At 35.7% G+C, this 27,071-nt stretch overlaps 1 protein-coding gene across 2 annotated transcripts in view; it reads right to left on the bottom strand.

The window, feature by feature from the left end:
• Positions 1 to 27,071, bottom strand: part of MALRD1 (MAM and LDL receptor class A domain containing 1) — a 406,987-nt gene that overhangs the window by 69,291 nt on the left and 310,625 nt on the right. For both annotated transcript variants that reach the window (XM_031444727.2, XM_064479367.1), the window contains exons 31-33: positions 23,670 to 23,933; positions 17,422 to 17,547; positions 12,933 to 12,999 (exon numbers count right to left, since the gene is read on the bottom strand). In XM_031444727.2, coding sequence (XP_031300587.2) covers positions 12,933 to 12,999; positions 17,422 to 17,547; positions 23,670 to 23,933 — 457 coding nt within the window. The remainder of the gene's footprint in view (positions 1 to 12,932; positions 13,000 to 17,421; positions 17,548 to 23,669; positions 23,934 to 27,071) is intronic.

The raw sequence follows: 27,071 nt of genomic DNA, 5'->3' as shown, positions 1-27,071 counted from the left end.
ATATGCATGTGGGTTTAGAGATACAGAGAGGAGGTTCTCTATGAGCTGGGACGTAAAAGATGAATCTGAAGTTTTTCAGGTAGTCAAGCTGAGCAAGTGTAAAACAGTCAAAAAGGGACAATATGAACACTCATAAGAATGGAACTGCATGGTGTGTTAATGAACAAAAAACAGCCGAGCGCAAATAAAGCTTAGTTCTAGACTTTCTTCAGGCATTTGGTTTAGATCTGTACTCGGAACTTTGCAATCATAGAATCACAAGCCACCCAGTCAAATCTCCAAAGAGGCAACACACCATGAGGGTTGATAACTCAGGAGGGCAGAAGTACTGGCCAGAAGACTGAGGGCTACCATTTAAATCAGAATGCCAACACAATCTTTCAGAAAATTACTTAATGTCATGGCCTCATCTCCTTACCTGCCAAATTAGACACTATATCATCTGCCCTATAGGTTTATGTGAAGGCCAGTGGCATGCCAAACACTTAAGAGGTGCCTGACATGTGACAACAACACACCTCAGATTTTTAACATTCAATTCAAATGAAAGAAAAGCTGTAGACTAGTTCTAGAAACTATAACCACATATTTTCACTTTTCTTTAGCTTGCCCCACAACTGGCCGAAGGGACATTTCTCACTGCTCCATATTCCAATTATACTCTGTTGTATGGATGGACCATAGGTTATTTAGCCATTTTCTTATTTATGTGCATTTAAGTGGTTTCCAATATTTTAAAACTATAAAAATGCTTACAGCGAGTAACCTTGTGGTCATGCATTCTCATAGTGTTGAAGCTGTGCCAACAGTATAAATTCTAGAAGTGTTAGGTTCAAAAAGTAAATGAACATGTAGTTTTGTTAGATATTGCCAAATTCATTTCCATAAAAAGTATATCAATTTGCATTTCCACTAGCAAAATGCTTGTTTCTTCACATCCTTACCAACAGAATACGTTGCTAATTAGAGAGGCGGGAAATAGCATCTTAGTATGGTTTTAATTCATCTTTTATCTCATGAATGAAGCTGAATTTTTTTTCATACATTTAAGTACAATTTTATATATTTTTGAACTGATCATTGTCTAGTTTTTAATATGCTTGGGCTTTCCCCGTATTTTAAAATAGTTCTTTAAGTATTAGTGGTATTTATCCTTTTTCTGAGATATATGATACAGGCATTTTCATTCAGATTGCCTTGTGCCTTTTGATGTTGGACATGGTATTTTTTGTGCCATGCAAAAGATTCTCTTTAACCAAGTTTTTATGTAGTCGAATTTCTCAGTATTATATTTGATTGCATTTGGACATGTAGAGTATAGAGAAATTCATCATGTATTACTCTAGTATGTGGATGGTTTCACTTTGAATTCTGATCTACCTGAAGTTTATTTTTATGTGTGTATGGTGTGAGATATGGTTCTAATTTTTTATCTTTTTCCAGATAGCTATCTAGTTGCCACTGATTGCAAGTCCATCCTATCAAGTGATTTCAGATGCCATCTTCATGTTTATTAAATTTCCATATGCAATTGGGACCTTTCGCTCTGGTCTATTAGTGAGAAATACCTATAATGTCCTGTGCTGTATTATTTTAATAATGAGGCCTTAATTCTGTTTGTACCAGTAGGGCTACTCAACCTCTTACAGCTTCTCTTTTTCAATGTTTAACTAGTTTTCCTTTCCATGTTTATTTTTCCATATGAACTTTAATATCAAATTGTTTACCCCTACAAAAAACTTGGGAGTATTTTTGTAGAGGTTGTGTTACATGTACAAATTAACCTAGGGAGAACTAAAGTTCTTAAGATGTTGAGTCAGCTACCCAGAAAACAAAATGTTTTTCTACTTGTTCAAGTCTTTTGGGATTGTTTTTATCCTATAGGCTTGCTTTTGTTTTTATTAAATTTATTTTAATTTTTTGTTTGTTTGTTTTTGTTGTTCATAGGGTTTCCTATTTCATTTTCTTCTTGAGTTTCATTTGTGTACGTAAACTATTGCATTTTGAATAATAATTCTATACCCTCTAGCCTTAATTACTGAATTGTTTCTGATTTTTGAATGAATATTTATGATTAATTTTCTAGGGCTTTGCAGATACACTATCATGATAATTTAACTTACTTCCTAATTCTTATGCTTCTTTTTTTTTGTTTTGTTTTGGTTTGGTTTTGGTCAAATTGTACTGCCTACTGCCTCCCATACAATGTCAGTGAAGACAGTGGTCATATTTGCCTTGTTCCTAACATCTTAATGGAAATGCCTTTTGTGATTCTCTATGAAAGCAGATCTTTTGCCCCTTTCCTGTCTGCCCATTTCTGTCCCCCTCTAACTGTGAAAGAACCTATTTCTAGGAATGAAATCATTAAGCAATTTAAACTAACTCCTGACTTACACTCTCCTGAATGCACACCATGCCTTGTCTAACCTGTAGATTCTTTCCCCAGATAAAAAGAAGTAAGAATATGAATTACTAACTCTCTCCCCCAAACAGATTCCTTAGCAATCCTACAGGCAGATCACATGGGCAAGATAATATCTGAAGAGGGAGTCAGACAGTCTTCATGCAATGGAGAATGATGCAGAACCCAACCTCCTGCCTCAATGACTCAATGAGATTCTTCCCCAGCTTTTTCCCTTTAAAAACTGTCATGGCTGAGCAGAACCCTCAGAGTTCATCTCAGACATGAGTCCACCTTCTTCCCAAATTGCCAGCTTTTCTGATTAAAGCATCTTTCCTTTCTACTGACACTTGCCTCTCAATTATTGGCTTTTGAGTGGTGAGCAGCCAAACCTGTGTTAGGTAATATCTATTAAGATGCTGAATTTAGGAATAAGGAATTTATATTTTATCATATTAAGGAAGCAACAATTCATATTTTCCTTAGTGCTTTTTTAAAAATCAGGACTGGATATTGAATTTTGTCAAAGACTATTCTTTTTTTTTTACAACTCTGGAGAAAATCACAATGTTTCTGTGTCTCTCTGCTTTCTGAAGTTAAATGCTTGACTAATCCCTTGTCCTTATTATTTGGTCTTTTTCCCTAGAGGCTACGAGGATATTTTTCTTTGGTTTAAAGCCTAATATTTTTACTTAAATATATATTAGAGTTGCTGGGTTTGTGTCAAATTTCCCAGGTAACTGTTGGCCCTTTCATTAAGTAAATTCAGGTCTTCTTTCATTTCTGAAAGTTTTCCTGGATTATATTTTTAAATATTAATTATGTTCCATTATTTTGTATTCCTCTTTAGGGACCGAAAATCCAGCTGACTCTTGAACAACTTCGGTTTTAGAGGCGCCAACCCCTGCACACTTGAAAGTCAGTGTATAACTTTACAGTTGGCCCTTTGGATCTGAGATGCCACACCAGGAATTTAATCAGCCATGAATTGTATAGGACTGTGGTACATCTTTATTGGAAAAAAGCTGCACATAAGTGGACTCATGCAATTCAAACCCATGCTGTTCAAGGGCCAGCTGTATATGCATGTTCTTTATCTTCCATTTCAACTACTTTCTTTTTGACTCTTTTTATTTTATATTTTCCTTCCCTTGGTTATTTTCCCACCTTGGCTCACAAATTAATAAATTTAATTTGAATATATCCTCCTTTGGGAAAATTATAATTTAGTTTTTCTTTCTTTTTTATTTACTTTTTTTCCTGAGTTCAATCAATTCTTATTTGATTCAGACTTTGAATTTCTCAATTAAGATTTTTTTTTCCCCATATCTCTAAATTTTTTTTTCTGACAATATTTAATTCAGTTTGGAGTTGGGATCTTGGAGTACTTTCTTCTTGGCTTCATGTTTCTTTTTTCTTGACTTTTTCCTTTTTTTTTTTTTTTTTTTTTTTTGGTGGGGAAAGGAGAATGTTTATAAGCTGAATTTTATTTTAAATAGTGGCTTTGTAGAGATAGGAACTGCATTTCCTCTTCACTTCAAGCCTAAGGTTGAGGATTTGAGACAGTTTACAAGATTCCTAGTTTAAGAGCACCCTCTTCTGTCATTGTAGTAGAGTTTCTTTAATGAGTGATTTTTTTTTTCTTTTTTTGTATTCATTCTGTCCTACAAACTGGAGAGCAATTTCTTTTTAGTATAAGAAGCACAATATACTTCTCACCGCCTATATAGAAAGTACCCAGCAGTTCCTTTGTGGTTGGTAGTCTGGGTTATGGTCATTTGTTCATCTCAATAATTTAAGAACATATTTAAAAGTACAGATACTTTTCCTTAAAATTTCAGAACTTTCCATTTATATTCATTCATCCATCCTTCATTGAATATATTATTCAAATAGCTCCTACAATGTCAGGTTTGAATTTGTAACTAGTCATTAAAAAGTATGGAAAACATGACCTTTATTTTCTAGGACAATGGTCTTCAAAAGTTTTGCTCACACATTTCCCCAAACATTTTTGAAAAACTCTGCAGTCCCTTTCATTTTAAGTCAAAGTTAATTTTTTTTAATTTTAACTTTAAGCACTTGCAAAGAATACACTCCCCAGCCTACTATAAATAAAACTCTTAGACCATTCTTTTAAATGTAGACATTGAAATGTAAATTCTATGGTGATTGGATACACATTATCTTCCAACAAAAAATACGTGAAAAAGTTTGTCTTTAATAGCTAGAATTTTTAATTGTTCCTTTTCTTCCTTAAATACTATTTTGATTTCTCTTTCCAATAGATTTTTATCTTAATTTAATATATTTTAAACTGTAAAGCCTTTGATTATGTTTAAACTTATTATGCAGCAAAATACAGCTTTTAAAAATTTTTTTCCATAAAAAAACTACTAGAGCTGATAAAAGAATTCAGCAAGGTAGGAGGACACAAGAGTAACATACAGAAATCAGTTGCATTTATTTACACCAACAATGAAACATCAGAAAAGGGAAATAAAAGAACAATCCCTTTTAAAATTGCATCCAGAAAAATAAAATACTTAGGAACAAATCTGACCAAGGAAGTGAAAGACATATAAGCAGGGAACTACAAAACATTGACTAAGGAAATTAAAGATGACTTAGAGAAATGTAAAGATATCCATGGTCCTAGATGGGAAGAATTAATGTTGTTAAAATGTCCATACTACCCAAAGCAATCTACAGATTTAATGTGATCCCTATCAAATTACCTGGGACATTTTTCACAGAACTAGAACAAATAATTCTAAAGTTTATATAGAATCACAAAAGACCCAGAATTGCCAAGGTAACACTGAAGAAAAAGAATGAAGCTGGAGGAATGACCCTCCCAGATGTCAGATAATACTAGAGAGCTACAGTCATCAAAACAGCATGGTATTTGTACAAAAACAGACACATAGATCAGTGGAAAAGAACAGAGAGTGCAGAAATAAACCCACAACCTTTTGGTCAATTAATCTTTGACAAGGGAGGCAAGAACATACAATGGAGTAAAGACGATCGCTTTAGCAAATAGTCTTGGGATAACTGGACAGCTGCATGTAAATCAGTGAAGTTAGAATACTCCCTCACACCATACACAAAAATAAACTCAAAATGACTTAAAGACTTAACCATAAGACAAGATACAATAAACCTCTTAAAAGAAAACATAGGCAAAACATTCTCTGACATAAATTGTAGCAATGTTCTCCCAGGGTAGTCTACCAAGGCAATTGAAATAAAAGCAAAATTAAGCAAATGGGACCTAATTAACTTATAAGCTTTTACACAGGAAAGGAAACCATAAACAAAACAAAAAGACAATCTATGGAACGAGAGAACATATTTGCAAAGGATGAGATACACAAGGGCTTAATTTCCAGAATATATAAATAGTTCATACAACTTAATAAGAAAATGACAAACAATCCAATCCAAAAATAGGCAGAAGACCTAAGTAAGCAATTCTCCAATGAGGACATACAAATGACAAATAGGCACATGCAAAAATGCTCAATATCACTAATTATCAGAGAAGTGCAAATCAAAACTACAATGAGGTATCACCTCACACCAGTCAGAATGGCCATCATTCAAAAGTCTGCAAAAGAGAAATGCTGGAGAGGCTGTGGAGAAAAGGGAACCCTCCTACACTGTTGGTGGGAGTGTAGCTTGGTGCAGCCGTTATGGAAACAGTATGGAGATTCCACAAAAAACTAAAAAGAGACTTACCATAAGATTCAGCAATCCCACTCCTGGGCATATATCCAGAGAGGACCTTAATTCAAAAAGATACATGCACCCCAATATTCACGGCAGCATTATTTACAATAGCCAAGATACATAAACAACCTAAATGTCCACTGAAGATGACTGGATAAAGAATTTGTGGTATATTTATACAATGGAATACCACTCAGCAACTAAAAATAATAAAATAATGCCATCTGCAGCAATATGGATGGACTGAAGAATGCCATTCTAAGTGAAGTAAGCCAGAAAGAGAAAGAAAAATACCATATGATATCACTTATATGTGGTATCTTAAAAAAAAGATAAACCTATTTATAAAACAGAAACCGACTCACAGACATAGAAAACAAACTTATAGTTACCAGTGAGGGGGAGGGGATAGGATGGCTAAATTAGGAGTTTGAGATTTGCAGATACTAACTAATATATGTATAATCTATAAACAACCAGTTCATAGTATATAACACAGGGAAATACATTCACTATCTTATAGTAACCTATGGTAAAAAAGAATATGAAAACGAATATATGTATGTCTATGTATGACTGCAGCATTATTCTGTACACCAGAAACTGACACAACATTGTAAACTGATTATACTTCAATAAATATATATATTCAAAAAAAGATTTTCAATGACCATAACTGTCCAAGAGTTACTCTTACGTATAAAACTAGTAAAAATTGAGCAAAACAGTTTTGATAGTCATAAAAGATAAAATTGTATTAGAAATATGTTTCTTAATAGGATAGACAAGGCAGGTTTTCAATAGGTAATTTAGTAAAACAAAGACTTGTAAAATAACGTAATGAGGGAAACAATAGAGAAGCCCATAAGGAACAATGAGCCATTCTCCCCGGTTGATATGGAAAAGGATTCCCAGAGAAAATGCCATTTATACTGGATCTTAAAGCATTAAAAGGCATCATTTGGGAAAATCAGGTAGAAAAAGAAAACTCTAGGCAGAGGAAACAGTGTGCGCAAAGCTTGGAGAAAGAGGAGAATACGGCCTGTCTAGGCAAAACCTTTTTGGACGTGTTAATTTGTGATACCTGTTAGATAGATACCCAGATGTAATCTGGTGTCTTCTTGGCAAGTGAGTTTAAGAATGTGGAATTTAGCGGAATAGGTCACTGATAAACTGTATGCCAAAAGTCAGTAAATTAATCCAAGCTTATATCATGCAGTAAAATGAGGGTAGGCAGAAAAGAGAATGATTTCAAGCACTGAGGATTGGAGCACTCCAATATTTAGACACTGGGGAAAGAGAAGGAACCAGTAAATAACAGTGAAGAGGGACGGCCAGTGATACCCCAGAGTAGGTAAAGAGAAAGAGGGACTCCCTACCAAACAGCACCATGTCGAGAAGTTGAGAAATGAGAAGTCACCATTTTTATTGTCTTTTAAATTCCAGGTTAAAGGGCCTTTCTAATATAAGAGTTTCCTATTCTACATTTTGAAATCCCAGTCTGTCCCTTCCCACCCCCACCCCCTTGGCAACCACAAGTTTATATTCTATGTCTATGAGTCTGTTTCTGTTTTGTATTTATGTTTGTTTTTGGTTTTGTTTTTTTTTAGATTCCACATATGAGTGATCTCATTTGGTATTTTTCTTTCTCTTTCTGGATTACTTCACTCACAAGGACATTCTCCAGGAACATCCATGTTGCTGTAAATGGTGTTATGTTGTTGGTTTTTATGGCTGAATAGTATTCTATTGTATAAATATACCACAAATTCTTTATCCAGTCATCTGTCAGTGGACATTTAGGTTGTTTCTGTATCTTGGCTACTGTAAATAGTGCTGCTAGGAACACTGGGGTGCAGGTGTCATTTTGAAGTAGGGTACCTTCTGGATATATGCCCAGGAGCGGGATTCCTGGGTCATATGTTAAGTCTATTCCTAGTCTTTTGAGGAATCTCCATACTGTTTTCCACAGTGGCTGCACCAAACTGCATTCCCACCAACAGTGTAGGAGGGTTCCCTTTTCTCCACAGCCTCTCCAGCATTTGTCATTAGTGGCTTTTTAATGATGGCCATTCTGACTGGTGTGAGGTGATACCTCATTGTAGTTTTGATTTGCATTTCTATGATAAATAGTGATATTGAACATTTTTTCATGTACCTATTGATCATTTGTATTTCTTCCTTTGAGAATTGCTTGTTTAGGTCTTCTGCCCATTTTTGGATTGGGTGTTTTTTTTGTTGTTATTAAGTCGTATGAGCTGCTTATATATTCTGGAGATCAGGCCTTTGTCGGTTTCATTTGCAAAAATTTTCTCCCATTCCATAGGTTGCCTTTTTGTTTTACTTATGGTTTCCTTTGCTGCGCAGAAACTTTTAAGTTTCATTAGGTCCCATTTGTTTATTCTTGCTTTTATTTCTATTGCTTGGGTAGACTGTCCTAGGAGAACATTTTTGAGATGTATGTCAGATAATGTTTTGCCTATATTTTCTTCTAGGAGGTTTATTGTATCTTGTCTTACGTTTAAGTCTTTGATCCATTTTGAGTTTATTTTTGTGTATGGTGTAAGGGAGTGTTCTATCTTCATTGATTTACATGCTGCTGTCCAGTTTTCCCAACACCATTTGCTGAAGATACTGTCTTTATTCCACTGTATATTCTTGCCTCCTTTGTCGAAGATGAGTTAACCAAAAGTTTGTGGGTTCATTTCTGGGCTCTCTATTCCATTCCATTGGTCTATATGTCTGTTTTGGTACCAATACCATGCTGTCTTGATGACTGTAGCTCTATAGTATTGTCTGAAGTCTGGGAGAGTTATTCCTCCAGCCTCTTTCTTTTTCTTCAGTAATGCTTTGGCAGTTCATGTATAACTGAAACATTGTGCTGTACACTGGAATTTGACACAACATTGTAAAATGATTACAACTCAATAAAAAAAGTTAAAAAAAAAAGTTTCCTAGATTTACAAAATGTATTCTTTCTTTTGTCATCACTCTATTTTTGATTCCCTGCTTTATTAGACTACAGTTAATAAAGTGACAGAGACATAACACCTAGGATTTTATTAGGGTGTTCCTTTTTGGTCAAATAACTGATTATATTGACAATGTGTTCCATAGAGTTAAGAAAATAACATTCTTTGTTTTAAACAAAATTATGTGAAGTATAAAGTGATATATATATACTCACATGCATACTTATAAATGTGTATATATGCATATGCACATAGTTTTCTGTTTTTTTAATATTAAATATTTTAAATTAAATACTCTCAGAATATTTAGAAATTTTTGATTTCTGTATTTTGTTACTGTATTGTTTGATTCATAGAGATTCTTGCCTGTTGTAACTTTTTAGAGTGTATCATTTTAATTTAACAATACACCCTTTTAAAAGTGTGCCTATACTATAATTTTGTGCTTTTTTTATATTAATAAGGTGATTACTGCTTATTTTACTTTCATTTGCCAAATCTTTTGTCTTAGCTTTTGTTTCAGTTCTTCTTCTAGATACAGTTCTTGTTTAAAACTAAATATATATGAAACATAAACATAATATATAATATTTATATCATGGAAATACATGAAATAAATATATAATATAATTATATATGTATTTTAACTTGATGCTGTTTCCTATTTCTCTCTTTTAGCCTGACTAACTTGACTTTTTTTTCTGTCTTGTAACTTCTTTCCTGCCCTCCATATTAGTTTGGAATTTATATTCATAGCCCAGTCTATTTTTCTAATATATTGATGTATCAAAATAGTATAATAATCAAGCCTCATTAGAGGAGGGATAATTTACCTCCTTTGGCTCATGCTTTGCTTCTTCAGCCCTCAAAGATGCCAAACTGTTGGTATTTTTCAAGCAATGGGAAATCATGGTTCACCTAGTAGTTTCTACTCTGTGGATAATTATAGCTCCTAGCAACACAAATGACCTTATAAAGTCTCTCTTCTCTGGGTATAGATTAAAACCTGAAGGTTCTTTCTCAAGTCACCTTAGATCCCAAGAGGAAATCCAACAGCTTTTGTGATTGGCTTCCTTGGGGAACCATGAAATTCTTGTGTTCACAATGGCCTGGATGAGAGGTGAGCTTTGGTCTTCGTCCTTACTTCTTTGGGTGACAAAGATAATGAATTCCCACTCCTGGGAATGAGAGAATAGGGTTTGACATAAAGCCAACACCTTTCCACAGTGCCCGAGAGTTACTCTAAAACTGTACCCTAAAGCTGTTTTCATTTAATCTTAAATCCAAAAATGAGTGCCTGTAATTGACAAATGAACTGGACATGAAATGTAATTGGAAATGAATCTGACACTAAGTGCAATTAGAAATAATTTACACTGTTATTTGACAGTTTAGTAAGACATGTTATGCTTCAAAGAAGGAGTTGTGCAAGGTAAGTCAAAGGATGGGTATTGCAAGATGTGAAACAAAATATTTAGGAACCAAACAACCATTAGTAGGATTAATAGGGTTAATTAAATGATGACAAGCCTATATATTAAATGGTGTATAACACACAGACTAAAATCAGTGACATAATAATACTGATGGCTAGATTTTCTAGAATGTGTTTTATGTGTCAGAACGTCTTACACATATTAACCCCTTTAAATCTCACAATGACTTTATGAGGCAGGTGCTGTTATTTTCTCGATTTTACCAAAGAAGAGATGGAAACAGTCTGATGAAGAGTTTTACCCAACACGATACAGCCAGTAATCGGGGGGTACATGCCTGACACTACACAGCCAGTAAGCGGGGGTCTACACCCAACACTACACAGCCAGTAAGCAGTGGGGCTAGAGTCATGTTACTGACATGGAAGAACAGCACGATATTTCATGAAGAGATTAAAAAAAACACACAGTTCAAAGTGTATTATAAAGCGTAATTCACATTTCTGTAAGAGACACGTGTGCTTACATGTGTTGGTGTTTGTGAAAGGAAAACCACGTGGATGGAAGGCATAAAACTGAAAAGTGGGATTTATATGCTGAGGTTTCTACTTTTTGCCTCATGCACTACTTCATGTTTTTAAAAGACTTGATTACAATGCACATGTATCACTTTTGCTGTTCAGTTTTAAAGAAACGAACATTTAAATGAAGAGACTACCATTTTACAACATGAAAAAGAATTTTCAAAAGTTGTTTTTTCACCCCCATGTAAGTAGATAGCCCTCATTCCAGACAGTCTGTTTATATTAATGGCAGTGACAGCTATTTAGCTATTTGGAAAGCATCATTTACTATCAAAAATAATATATTAAAATATTTGAGTAGCTTTCTGGTGAGTGAATTCTGTTACACATTTTGCTGCACTGATTTCCTTTCTTTAGTCCATCTTTCTCTCAAAAGTCCTGTCCCAGCTTCCTCTCCCACATTAGAGTTTTCTCACTTGAGAGAAACAAGTTTTGGACATCACCATCTGGATTTCAATTTTTAAAGTTTATTTAAATACACAAAGCTGTTGCCAAGAATGTAAAACTCTGCTTGCTCAGCTGAGCCTAACTACGGTCGGGAGCTTTCTTGCCTAGCAAGAAAGAAGACAAAAACATAAATAACATAAAGAAGACAAAAGTTCAAGCCTCCTTACTGTAAACAGTTGACCCTAGGTAACATTACCCACTCAGCTGCTGTTCAGTAAACATTATGCCAACATTCTCAATTTCTCTCAAGAGATTTTTAAAAATTAACATTACGCATCCCATCTTTCCATCGAGTTATAGTTTGTGTTAAGTTTAATTCCCATTAAAAAAAATGATTCAGGGAAGAGTACAATTTCGTTAAGATGTTGTGGGATAAATTATGTCATGAATATGAGAGCTAAATACTTCAAGAAACCCACTAATATTTCCATTTCAACAGTGTTAAAACACTGTCTATCTCATCATAGAATTTTTGGTTGCTGTTTTAATTGGTAGAGGTTTTTGCTTTTTTAGGGATAAACAACTTTTCCTAAAATATGGTTGTTGACTCAGAGGATATAAGAATTTAAACAACTATTAATCAGTGTTTTCCAGAGACTTCTGCATGCTTTGTTACGACTTGTGTATCAATCTGCAACCATGCCTCTAATAAGCAAAGTAATATATCCACTGGTCGGCGAGATTAAAAAGTCATAAACACAAATATAATGGAATATGCATCACTTCCTTTGGAATTTATGACACTGCTTTGCACAATTCCCTAAAGGTGAGAGAACAAAACTCAAGCCATCTTTGATAAGCAATATAAATAATTCCCAGAAGAAATCACAAAAACTGGTTTTTGTTTATTTTTGCTTTAAGTATGCAAATGTATTCCTTATCTGTACCTTAACTTCAGCTACTCATAAACATCCACTGAATAAACCTAAAAAAGATTTTATTTACGAATTAATTTTATCCTGCTCGTTAGAAAAGAAAAATCTGGAATTTGAAATAAAAAGAGAGAGGAAATACAGACGCTAAGTTCACCTCAAATAGGATGATACCCACATAAAATCTTTTTATAACCTGACATGAATATTAAAAACAAGGAATAATGAGTATTATTAAAACTATATATCCCGTACAATATAAAATGTTGGGAGACATAAAAGCATGTGAAGTAATTGGTATTTTTGTAAAATACACTCACATCTTCCTTTCTTATTCAGGCAGATAAATGTAAATAGTGCCATTAGCCATTATCTTTACTTCAGTAACTGTATGTTCATTGATGTTCTGTTGTATCAGCCTCAAGAAAAATAAGCCAACTATAATAAATGTTAAAAAAAAAAAAAAAAAAGGCAATGCTTCTTACCGACACATAGGACCGATTTTCTCCACTATACAAGTCCCGCCGTTCCTGCAGTAACCTCCTGGACACTCTAAAAGGAAGCATCACAAAAACCAGTTAATTAGAAATATTATTGGGAGGAATGGGGACATGTTACTGTTAGTCATTGCATTAAGTCCAATCACTGAGGGTAAATTGCTTCCTAGCTGCTAGAAGCACAAGAATTCAGGCTATTTCCTGTACCCCTCAAATTCATTCAATGGCCCCTGCTGTCCTGGACATGTTCATGTTCTTTACAACCCCAGTGCTTGATCACAAGAGAAGACTTTTTTTCTCTCCTGCATTAGGGACAATCTACTTATTTAGAATGTGTCTGCAGGACATATCTGTGATTATACTGAATTTTTTTTTCTTTACTGAAACATGTCTTCAGTTCCACCCAGCCGTCACTGTATCACGGCAGACAAGTGCTTCACGTGGGTGACTTGTTTTGATAAAATGTCACTCGTGTGCACGCACATGTCCGACCTGCACGTCCATGATGGACATCAGCACAGCTCAAATTGATCCTCTTTGTCTGGCCCTGCTTAGTCTGCTGCTTGTATCATTCTCGAGTTCTAGGTTAGCACAAACACTTATTTTCAAAGATGCTTTGTTTGTACGTTAAAAAGCAGCTACATATTTTCACGCAGTTATGGCTGTAGAAGTGGTTAGTGATTTCTCCTCGTGGTGCTTTCCTTTACACTGTCTCTTTTATCATCACTACACAACCCCGACCCCCTAAGACCTATCAATTTCCCTACTCATTTAATCCCCCAGTTGCTCTTCTTGGCTTTTTTTTTTTTTCCCAACACCTTCTCTCTTGTAAGATACCAGTCTTCCCTGGTGGGACCATCATAGCATCAATATGTCATAGATACTTCTGCTGTTTTTGATTTGTAATTCAGCACATCTATTATGAGCCCTGATTCAATGTGTGGCACTCAGCTAGGCACTGGATACATCATAATAAATAATACAGGTAGCTTCCTTAGCTGTGAAGGCTGCAGGCACCAGAGCCAGACCACCTGAGCTGAAATCCCAGCTCAGTTTATTAGCTGTGTAATATACAGTAGGGTAGTTAATCTCTCAGCGCCTCGGGTTTCTCTCTGTCGAATGAGGTTAAAATAGGGTTGCTGAGATCAAACCGATCTCGTAGGGTTGTTGAGAATGTTAGAACGAACACCAAACTCACAGTATATGTTTAAGAATATGTTATAGTATATGTTTATACTATACTCCATGTGCCTGGAGGCCAAATAAACTCATAATTAACTACATGGAAACATTCTGGAAAGGATTCATGTCCAATCCCATTCTGGTGTATTACTTGGGACAATCAGGAAATCACATATAAGCTGGACAAGTGATCAGTATAAAATACAATAGTGACTTTTAAACTTAAATCTAAATAATTAGCAATGAGACACACACACTATATATATATATATACATATATTTTTTTTCTTTCTCAATTGTATGGAGGCTAGGAAAGTGATGGCTATTCCGTGGTGGATTGCTGGGGAGACTGACAGCCACGTGAGTCCTGATGTTTCCCTCTGGGATACCTGGCTTAGTTAATGACTCATGTTGGGCTGGGTACTTTAAGTATAAAACTTTCCATGTTTAAAGTGAGGATGACCTTCTGTATAGGACTTCTGGGAGGATAAAATTAAGTTTATTTATCCACTAGCGAATGGTATGCATAAAGTAGTACATGATTGTTCTCATCCATCTCTCTATATTTGGGGGTTCTTGGAGTTTACTGAGAAACCTAATATCTATTACCATCGCTCTCTTCAAATTCTCCTCCTTCTTTTAATTTCTCCCTCTATCATCAAGATCACCATCACCACTACCGCTTTCTGAAGACCTGCTCTATGTCAGAGACTGCCCCAAGAGCTTTACCCGTGTTACTTCATGTAATCCTCATAACACTATCTGGTGTATTCCATATTTAGCCTTTTTCATAGAGGAGGAAACTGGCTAATGATATAATTTGCTCAAGTTAATAGCAAGGAAGGCAGCAGATACTGAACTAAATGCTGGTCCTCTAACTCCAAATCTTGTTAGTTTAAAAATGTCAAAAGATCTGCTATGCAGTTCAGAATTTCGATCACTCCTTGGATTTCTTAGTATTATGGGATCAGGAACCCCCTTCTATTGTATGGTATTTATACACTGTCATGGATTAAATATACCTATACACAATAAATTGCATGTTTCAGGAGATCTGTGGATTCTAAGAGTTCACCAGAAGCCTGTGCAGCAAATCAAATTCCCAGCGGGCAGAAATCATTTTCTTTGTCTGGAAATCTCAGCATAGGGACTGCAGAGGGGATTAACCATATTGCAAAAACTTGAAATAGCTCCATAGTACCTGTACGAGAAGTTTTTGTGTTGTTTTGGTTTGGATTTCAAAACGTTCTGAACCTTTATCAAGCTATATTATTATTATTACTATTATTATTCATATATCCAATTAAATTCATAATACCCTGTCCTATAGTTACATATTTTAGGGCCTTTCCCTAGTTCACCTTCTAATATATGATTGTCATAACTATAGTATCACCTTAATATAACCTTTCTTAGCCTCTACTACTGCAAATGACTAGAAAAAGACTTTCAATTTAAAGTGGGCCTAGTCTGTTCAATAATTTTCTGTTGCATAAGCAACCAAAACTTAAAAATAACATGCCTTTCCAATGTAACTTGGGAACAGACAGGACTCACTGAAATATACTTAACCTGCAACACTCACGCACGGCCTGGACTTGATGTTTCTGGGAATGACTTAAACCTCGAGGTGAGGGGAGACCAGATGCTCACCATATGTTATGTGACCACTGGGAGGATTACTGGATGCTGAAAAGACTGGACTCATAAAAGTCTAAGAAATGCTGACCTTAAAAGAATATGATGTTTGGAAAGAAAGAGAAAGGTATAATATACATTGACACATCTTAGCATGGATTAGGGTTGGACATTCTTGAAAACAGAAGCCTTGACTTTATCAGATTTGATGGACAATCTAAAAAGCATAGAAAACATAAGTAGAGAACACATAATATAATAATAAGGATTTTATTTCTGAAAACTGTTTCACTACTTTATTTCACTCGGCAGTATGACTTGCACTTTGAAAATGAACTGCACGTGAATTGGTGAGTGGCTGAAATGGTGGACAACAAAAATGTGTTCTGTATTATTACCTGCAGGTTGTCTATCACACAGTATGAACGACAGGTCTTGTGTTTTTCTGACTGTATTTTTAGAGGTAGAACATGTCAAAGTAGACAGTGAACCATAACACGTTGCAATATATTTGTTCTCATATAGGACTGTCTTGAAGAAAATTTCACTTTTATGTAAATAAATTTGGGTACTAGACATAAGTGCTGTTGTCTTGACAGTTTCCAAAAATGGGACTATCTCATTAGTATCTTTCTTACTCACTGGAGAGAGTAAGAGTATTTTCTTTTGCATGTCTAATCTGATGTATATAAGCATGTCTAGCAGAGAAATGATGCCAAAAAGCATTCATCTTTGCATATTTTATGGGATCGAATTTGCTCACTTCTTGATTTCCCTTTGCACTTACAAAATTCAGTGTTGTGCGAGTACTCGTTTTTAGCAGCATAAAAAAATAGATATTTTTGCAGTATGATTTGATTATAATCATCATACTTTTGTCACTTATTTTATAATGTTCTCTCTTGAAAGATATGAAGAATATGTTTTTTCCTACTTTTGATATGAAATATTTCAATTTACTTAGAAAATATAATTGAATATATCTTTTATCACCAATTTATATTATCTTTTAGTTTACATTGCCTCTGTCTTTCATTTTATATATCTCCTGCATGAAATAAAAATACAGTTTCTCAGCAGAGAGATGCTAACAATGGACTACAATAAATTAGAGAATATTAAAGCTGTTTTGATAAAAGCATAATCACAAAAACATATTATCTGTCCTTACAAATGTTCCAGGGTCAGAAAAAAGAAAAATGTTTAAAAGTTAGCCTAAAAATTTGATAAGTTGACTTTTAAACATGAATAGATCATGCAAACAGGGAGCTCTTATGAAGAATTAAGAAATTTAATTAAAAAAATTAATAACAGATTATGTAGGGGTTTCCTTATTATAGAAACTAGCAATTTGCATAGAAGAGATTATTAAATACTAATAATCTTAAACTATATTCAATTGAAATTAAGTGTCTGATATTTATTTCATGAACATTGTTTATATAGAATCAGCATGAATTCATTATATTACATACTTGTACACATTTTATAAATGTAGTAAGTTAATGTTAACATTCTTCCTGCCTCCAAATCAATAATAATAATTCAATTATTCCATGCTTGTCATTATTTAGAACTTCAGGTTTTAATATCTTTATCCAGTGCAGGTTACATTACCGGCTTATACTGCAAAGAATACGTTAATGATACACAGTACCCAAGCAGCTGGACTCATCAGGCTGTAAATCCAGGCAGTCAGCAAAACCATCACAGCGCTTGTGAACTGGGATACAGCTGTTGGAGGAGGTGCACAGCAAAGCTCCATCAGAACAGCTCTCATTGGCTGAAGAAAAAGAACAATGTCACCTTTTTTAAAAGAATGAATTTTTTCTAATAAAATAATAAGACAGTTTATTGCTTTACCCCTCATTTTCTAGCCCTATATTTAAATGATATATTAGAGCTCTATATGAAGAAAATGTAAATTTATTAGATTGGAATTTATTAAATTGAAATTTTTTTCAAAAAAATTTGTCAACAGAATCATCTCCCAGCTGTGTGTTCTGTCATGTTATACACGTAAGTAGGGAAGTCTGTCAACACGGACAATAAGCATAGAGTCTGAGATATGTTTTAAATTTCAATGTTTCTAGAAAAAAGCCACTTAGCAGAGTAGGAATAAAGTCCACAGGATGGGAATCAGTAAGTTTGATATTGGACCAGTGAGTAAAGCAGTCTGCCTTTGGGGAGTTTGGGTAAAGAGGCAGTTCAGACAAATTTAAAAATGAGGCTGAGACCAAACAGTAGAAATGGCTAAGGTTCCAGGAGAAGAGATGATCTTTAAGCTATTCTAAAGAGTAAATAGTTTTAGGATATACGCTGACGAGATAAATCATACTGCAGACCAAGTAAATTAAGACATAGAATAATTTTCCAACCCTTATAAGATGAAGAGATGTTTGTAAAAACACGAACGTGTAAATACATCCATGCATCTATATATCCATGTATGTGTGTATACATAATGTTTATCATTGTTTTGCACTGAAGGGGCTGAGAGATCATAGAAGGTAATAGTTTTATGGATTTAAATATGTTGAAATTTGTACACAAAGATGATAGATACCCTACTTGTAAAGCATTATTTTGGACCCTTCTCTCAGAAATACTGATTCATCCACATTCTTTAACACAATTTCCAGTGTTACTCTCGGCTTATTTTCAAGTTGACTACACAATGAAGAGTTCTAACATGTAAGTGGTATAAATGCTCAGCTTTGGCCCAAATAGCACTGAGACACATTTTTAAAAAGAATATAAGAAAATAAATGATTTCAATTTGTAAAAAGTTTTACGTTTTCCTTTTTATAGAAAGTTTACAGTTTAGATAGTTAAAAATTGACCTTTTCCTTTATGAAATCGGAAACTAAAATCTTAGTTTCTGTGGCATTTTAAATGGCATAACATTTCCTTTCAAAAGTAGGTGGAAAATAAATCCTGCGTGCAGTTAATACTTTGTGACACTTAGATAGCAAAGGACTGAACGCAGGGAAACAAACTGGGTCATTACTTTCTTTTTACCCTCCATTATTAATATACAAACAACAAAAACATTTTCCAAAATTAGTCCAAATAAGCTATATATAAGATTTATAAGAAACTCAGGTTTCAAAATGTTTCTTTGGACAATACCTACTTTTGCCACACTCTCTCTCAAACACTGTATTTTAATGTCTATAAAAATACTTACTTAATCTGCTGTCATCCTAGAGGTCGATACGCCTCACCAAAATAAGCTAAGTAACACACAGCATTTTATGGCTTTTAGCTCATTTGCTCAGGTAGATGATACATTAAACAACTCATGAATGGTTCACTGGAGTTACTGCCCCAAAGCAAAATCCCTTTTGAAGATGATAGTTGCTGCATAGAACACATACACAGAAGTAAAGCAAGCGTGACTATGGGTGTGTATCCATTTCCTATTACAATGAAAATTCAAGTGTGGCAGATTAACATTTCTAACAGCAGAGGAACTACGGTCTTGAACCATGAGAAGGAAGGCTACGAGCCCTTCCAGGCATGTGCACACTTAGCACAGAGCAGGATGCATGTGTGCTCTATCCCTGACCTAAAACCAATCACTACTCTTATCGAAATAGCAGCTGAAATAATTCTGGTAAAACTAGAAAGATAATTTAATGGGGAAAGGATAGTAATTTATTATGTTTATATCATGCACTTTACCATATTAATTCATTTCATTCTCCAATACCTCTGTAAAACAGGCTTAATCACCCTAACTTTAATGTTGAATAAACTGAGGAACACTTTTGTAAGAAGCTGTCAAATGCAGAGGGAGACCTTTGCACTGTCACTGAGAAGCACCAAAGGATGCTGGGATCATAGCTAACAAATGGAAAGGTCAAAAAAATCAAAATGTTGATGATAAAGGTTGATCCCCAAGTCTTAAGGGCATGATCCATTCCCAGTCTTCAGAAGTGGCACTCAACTTCCTAAGACACTTCAGTTACTATTGGAAAATAAATTAAAATTGCGGAGCAGGAAAAATATCTACTTCCCTATCTGTTTTTCACTGTTGTATCTATCATGGATGGATAGCTTCCATGCACCCCTCCTGATCCATTCTCCCCCTTCTCTCCCTCAGAGGTTGAACTCTAAGGATACATCAATGTGCTTCTTTGCCTTCTAGCTTTAGTTGGGTTTGGTTGATGGGTACCACCACCAGGAGGTTAATGCAGAGAAAAGAGACTGTGAGATTACCTGGCTAGAGCTCCCCATAACCAAATGCCACATCTTTTATCAAGTAGCTCTCTTTGACTCTAGGTTCAGACAACTGATTCCTCCTCTTACATCCTTTGCTCCATGAGTGATAAAAGGCTCTGCTGTTACTATTCCTTGTGGTTTCCCTATGCATATTATTCCCCTAATGATAATCCCTTGATTAAAGCATTCTCAAATTATATAATACCAATGTGCCATCTATTTCTTGCCAGGATATTGATAGATACATCTGATAAAGTTGAAATCTTCTTGGTGAATAGATTGCTAACAGAGGAATATCAGTAAGAAGAATGTGCTTGGTTTTGTGTGATTTTCCCATACAATTAAATCATGCCTACTTTCCCACCTATTTTAGGGAAATGGGGCATTTTTGGTTAACAAAGTATTACTTCAGTTTATTTCAAAACAAGTTTCCAATAGAAAGACAATATTAAATATGAATTATTTTTAAATGTTGCACTACAGGTTTGTTTAAACATTCTGATCATTGAACTTTAATTTTTGCAAGAATAAAAGGCCTTCACATATTAATTGCTATTGATTTTTCTGCTTAAAATTGCCAACATCTCAGAATTCTATTCCTGCAACACTAAAATATGTGCAAACCTCTCAAAACAAACCAACAACCAAACCTCTAATTTTGTCCTACCTCCCACTCTAAACGCCAGCTTCTTGAAAAAGTTTTCTATAGCTGGATTCCCTCTTTGCCATCTCCCATCTTCTCCACAAAAGACCAACTTCACAACTCTGCCCTCCCACTCCACAGCATGTTCTCTCCCCAAGATCACCAGCAACCATTTTTTTATTTTTCCCTGTCTGTTTTTTTTTTTTCTTCCTCATCTCACATGATCACTCAGAAACATTCGCACCTGTGAATACTCTCTGATACTTAATCCTTTTTCCCTGATTTAAGATCATAACTCTTCTGGTTGTCCTCCTCTGTCTATGACCACATCTCAGTGTCTTTTCATGTTTGGTTTTGCCTAACTGTCCTTCAAGTGTTCATTAGGGTTCTGCCTGCCACCTTATTTTTTCCCTCTCTCTGTTATCTCATTTATATCCACAGCTTCAATCATCATATGCTGATAGCTCTGTATCTTTATATATCTTGCTTTATCTCTTTCCTGAGCTCCAGACACCCATCTTTGAACACTTCCATGTGGATGTGTTACTGATAACCATAAACACATGTTTAAAAATGAAACCATGTTCTGATCCTAAGAGGTCCTTCTCCTCCTATGTTTCCCAGCTCAAAAATTGGAAGATCAGCTTTCTTACTGCCCAAATCAGAAACATGGTAACAATTCTTGATTATTTTCTTTTCCTTTTCACATGACTGTCTCTTACGTCTATTCATAGTCTTTACATCATGGCATTGATCTAATCAATTTCTTTATCTTTCAACTGTAATACCTCCTCACCAGTCCCTCTTCCACACTCCAGTCCATTCCATGTACTATACTTAAACACTTCTGTATCACTGGCTTGATGTGGGAGGACTCTTCAAGACCTAGTCCCTGCTTCTCTCCCGACTTATTTCTACATTTCTCACCACAAACTCTACTCTAGCTAAATGGAATATGTTTCAATCAAACTTCTTCCCTATTCTTGGAATATTCTTTACTGGAATCAAGAACCCCTACCCTACTTGCCTAATGATTACCTGCCTTTCCAAATTTGGCTCTGCAATCACTTTTCTTCTTAAATCGTATATGCTCACTAGCACCATTGTTAGGAAACACCCTATGTATTCTATAATGTTATGTTTATCTAGGTCACAGAACTTACCATATGGTGTCTCCAACCATCACTTACTAATCTCCTTCAGTAATCTGGAATGTATCTAGCAACCTGAGCTTGCACCATGCCATGGCCATCTGTATCACCCACGCCCAACACAATGTATGACACACATTACATCCTCAACGAAGGTTTGTGAATGAATGAAATTAAACGAATGAATGAGAGCTTATAAACTACCACTCTAAATCAATAGATGAACCTAGAAAGAAACTCTTATGCTTTCAATTGTTTGGTCAATTATCACCATCAGATACTGCTATTCTTTTTTTTTTTTTTAAACATTTTTTATTGATTTATAATCATTTTACAATGAGACACTGCTATTCTTGTAATTTTGCTCTAGCACTTTGTTCATAGTTTCACACAATTTTCCCTACAGAGTTATAACTCAATAACTATTTTAGAGATGGAGAGAAACAATTCTTTCATGATACCAGTCTATTCCTCATATGGACTTATTTCCTTTTAAGAGCAGAACTTTGTATATTACTATCTCATCAAACACCAATTTTCCAACATATGCCTAAAAGTATTAGGATGCAGTACTTTCCTAAGCTTCTTTTTAAATGACACTGGGGTCAAATATCATATGACTATATTGAACTGAATCTGATTTCTCTCAGCCAGATTCCACTAGAGCCTTGACGGGAACAGGGATAAGTAACGTGGCTTCCTCTTCCTCATTCCCCTCCATTTGTTGAACTTGCCTCTAAGAAAATATTATAAGATCTCCCAAATCAGCTTTAGTATAGAAAGAATACACATGTAGGAAAAAACAGAGAGATAGAAGTCAATTTCTAAACCTAACCCAGGAAATAAGCTCACTGATTTCAGGCTAAAACCTTCAAATATCCAAAAACCATCTTCCTTTTCCTTCATTCATCTTCACGTCTTTTCCAACAATTATAATTCTGGATACTCACTCCAAACAGGGAACTGAAACAGCCTTCTATTTCTTCCAATATCCCCCTCTTTCAGCTATATTCCAAACTGCTTTTTTTTTGCTCAAAAAAGTGGCCACAAACATACGGCTTACGAAGCTCTGTCACTGCGGCCCTTGACCAAATTTATAATACAGTATGATATAACATGAATCCAAGCCAACAAACAATTTAATAAAATGTTATTGGTGCTTTGACTCCACCATGATTATGGGCGCACCTTAAAGATGTGTGTGATTACTTAACAATCTTCCGCCCTTATCTGACACAGGCTAATTATAATAAAGGCAGAAGCGGCTGAATGCAGGACTGGGGGCTTTGCTGCATTCTCTCAAACCCTCACAGCCCTGGAAAGTAGGTATTACAGGGACGGTGAGACTGACTCAAGTAACTTTCCCAAGATCGTACAGGTAGTAAGTGATGTGGATGAGGTCAAGCCCAATGTCCTACAGATTTCCTGTTCCATCAACTCTTAATGGCATATCATCTACCCAGGGAGTTGTCCAGGTCCACCCGTAACTACCTCTGTTCATTAAAATGGATGTTGGCCCATTTGCTTGAGTCATCTTCACGAACACGTATGGTGGGAAGAAGCTGCAATTACATGTCTTCAATTCATTCCCACAAACATTTGTTAAAAAGATAAGACACAGACCATCCCCTATACGAATGACCCGGATGTAAATTAAGAAACGAAATCAGAGAAGTTTAACAGAGATCAGAGTGACTACAAACAAAATATTTCCAGAAATGCTAAGCGAGGAATTAGACTCTTTGTCTAGCAACATAACACAACTACGTTACTGATGATGCGACCATCGTAGGACTCCAGAGAACTTTGCTTTATCTGTCAAACTCTACCATTTCCAAGCAGTGCTTTCTTCCCTGGCACACTGAGCGAATGAAAATAACTCACAGCAACTGGATTCATCCTCATGAAAGTGACAGTCAGGCACTCCGTCACACAGCAGGAGGGACGGGATGCAGTTGCTGGTTGAGCACTGGAACTCCATTTCACCACAGAGCTGAGGAGAGGGGCTGGGGGAGCAATCCATTTCATCAGATCCGTCTACGCAATCTTCTTGTCCGTTACATTTCCCCGAGAGAGGGACACACTGGAGTGTGTAGACACAGGAAAATTGATCAGCTTCACAGGGCGATGGCTGTATTGTGACAGGACCTAGAAAGAGAGCAAGTCAGGTCATTTTCACATTAGGGGAGTTCTCTCACTCTCCAGGGTTGAAATATTAGAGGATGCTTTCATTCCTGCATAAACATGAAACATTTTGTTAAGTAAATGAATTTCCAATTGGGAATAATGTGAACCCTAAGAAAATATGCCAACTTGATTAGAGAGTATATCTTCTCTTAACCTCAGAAACAACATATAAAGGGCATCGTTGTCATGAAAAATGACACTTTCAAATTAAAGAAGAAATTTTGATTTGTGTTCTTAAATTTGACCCTCAGATTTTCTTTGAGGAGTAAAGATACTTTTATACAGTACTGAGGCACTTTATAAGTTGCACTCACAATTTGAGAGCTTCGGGAAAATTGGCATTTTGTCATTATATCATGAGACAGTTTATTAACTGTTTTTTCTTGGCCTCCACTTGGGGAATTTGGCTCCTGAGACCTTGCGGAAGGCTGAGTCACAGAAGCGGAGGTCTGCTGTGGATCTGACATCTTGCTCCTTGTCCTGGGGTCTTGATGACATTTCAAAGGTCCTGTGTAGCCATATGTAAAGTGCAGGTGAAGTCATAGTTTAAGCCAAGATATCACGCTAATGGGAATCTTCAAGATAATGTGGTTCACACCCAACCAACCCATTTTACAGATGATGATACTGAGGCTCATAAATGTTCAGTGTCCAAAGACACGACGTAAATGTAATGAACTCTTCTCATGTGAAACTATTCCACAGCAATGGTTTAAGTCAATACTTAACGCATGAGCAAGGAGTGTTGGCTTACTGTTGTTTCTAGAGGTCAGAGAATATCTATGAATATACGGAACTACACTAATTTACTGGAACATTATTAGTGGAATGGTTCGTGTACTTCATATCATCTCTGTGACAGATTTTGATGGCACATCAGTATATTAAAGAGAAAAGGGAACAGTCAGACAGTAGGGGGGACCAGTCCAGGAACAGTTTATTTTGTGTTTTTTACATTTCTAAACTACTTTCATCTATGTATTATGTGAGACGATTTGTTTTACACATAAAGATGGAGTTGTGAATTCATTTCAGAAATGAGATGTAAAAGTTCCTCTCTCTCATCACTCACTCAGTAGTGCAGTGGCATATCTAGAATATACTTGGATTCAAACTTTGTGATGGAAGCCATGTATCTGAGGGACTCTTTGTCCATGGAAACAAGCATATTTCAGTAGGGGGGTCAAATGTGTGACTTTGAGACATTAGTATCATGTTTTTATTGACCTTCCTAAGGTCACAGCAACACATACAAGTGCAGTGTTCTGATATAAAACATTCTGAATTGAACATTAGAAAATAAATTGGATTTAAAAGTTTATGCCTTTATATATATAATATATATCTTTTGATTTTATATACATATATATTTTGATATTTAACCATAGTCAGTTTCTCTTCATTCTCTTTATTAGATTATTCTCACATTTAAGAGAGGGCAGACATTGTTACTTTCATTTTTTTCTCAAATATTTTATGGACTCAACTTTTATCTTTATGAATTCATCTCAAGGTTGAACCTCAACTCAAGGTTGAAAAGACTGAATAAACTTTTTGCATATAATGAAAATCCAGAACCACCCTTAGCAATACACCTGTAACTTTGCTAAGCTAAGGTACTAACCTTTTCTGAAAAAACATGAGGGAAATAATTTTCTCTATTTCAAGACAAGATTCTCCCCATTCAAAATGAGCTGTATGTGTGTTCTTTTATATTTTTCCTTACATTAAAGAAGAATAAAATTTTCTCTTATTTGGAGGTAGCAATTCCATTAAATTTTAGAATCATTTATATCAAAAGAGATTCAAATTCACTTGTTTTAGGTCCTTCTTTATAAGAAACCTGCTGGGCTTATACTGTCTACAGTGGATTCTGTCTTGTGCTGTTCAGATTTTTCTGTCATGATCAAGACCTTCATTCCCCCAGCTGCTGGGATGGGGTGGGTAGTTATCAGATGGCAGCTCACCTCTGAGTCTGGCTCTAGGCTTGTCCCCGTAAAGTTACACACCTGCCCAGGATTAGCTCCTTTCATTGGTAAACTGGGGATAAGATGACCCAGTCCCATGCCTCAATTTGGGACCAAAGCAGCTCCTAAGCTCCCTGCTGGCATCAGCATGAGGCCCCCTATGGCATCCTGCATCACAGCTCAACCCTCCCTCTGCCCAGTCCTGCTTTCTTCACTTCATAGGGATTGTTCCTGGGAAAATTTCCATAAACCTTCTGCACATGAATCTGTGCCTCAGAGTCCACTTCCTTGGGAACACAATGTTAGATACCATCCTTCCATCAAAATGTGTCTTGTTTTCAATTAAATGCCCTCTCCCCACCACCAAGTCATTTCTTAAATTTTCCACTGAAATACTGAGGCGAGAGGAACTCGAACTCGCATCCTAAAGGGAGTCTTGGCAGACTCTTAGGAGACGGCAGTTCCCCACAAGCTCAACATTTCCTGTAAGCCTCCTGCCTTAGCTAATGAGAAGTCTGTATCCTACGACGTAATGCACTCAAGCATCTTCAATACAAAAGACTTCCTCCAGGTTTTCAGGTAAAATGATTACTCCTAGAAGATGTACCCTGTTTGTCTTCTGAATTGAACGCATTCCCCCTCTTTGAGAAGTTGAGTGTCCCTAAAATTTTAACATCAATGTATTTATTCTCGGGTGTCACCCACGGTTACCTAATTATTATAGTTAACATCTTTCTCATATAATTCTCTGAAAAATGAACATTTTCTTTTACTAACCTGCAAAACGTTAGTACTACCTTAAATTACTGAGTGAAACGAGTCAATCTGGAAGGGCGACATATTGTCTTTCTCCAACTGTATGACATTCTGGAAAAGGAAGAACTGTGGATTTGGTAAAAGGATCAGTGGTTGCCAAGGGCTGGGGGAAAGAGAGGAGCATGGGGAGATTTTTAGGCAGTGAAACTCTTCCATGTGGCACTGGAAGTGGGGAGACATGCCATGCAACAGACTCAATGTTTGTGATCTCCCATATTTCATATGTTGAAACATAATTCCCAGTGTGATGATATTGGAGGTGGGCTTTGGGGAGGTGACTGAGTCATGAGAGTGGAGCCCTCATGAATGGGATTAG

The sequence above is a fragment of the Camelus dromedarius genome, chromosome 26, assembly GCF_036321535.1.
Source record: "Camelus dromedarius isolate mCamDro1 chromosome 26, mCamDro1.pat, whole genome shotgun sequence".
NCBI lineage: Eukaryota > Metazoa > Chordata > Mammalia > Artiodactyla > Camelidae > Camelus > Camelus dromedarius.
The sequence above is the reverse complement of the archived record's forward strand: the minus strand, read 5'-3'. Positions and strand labels throughout refer to the sequence as shown.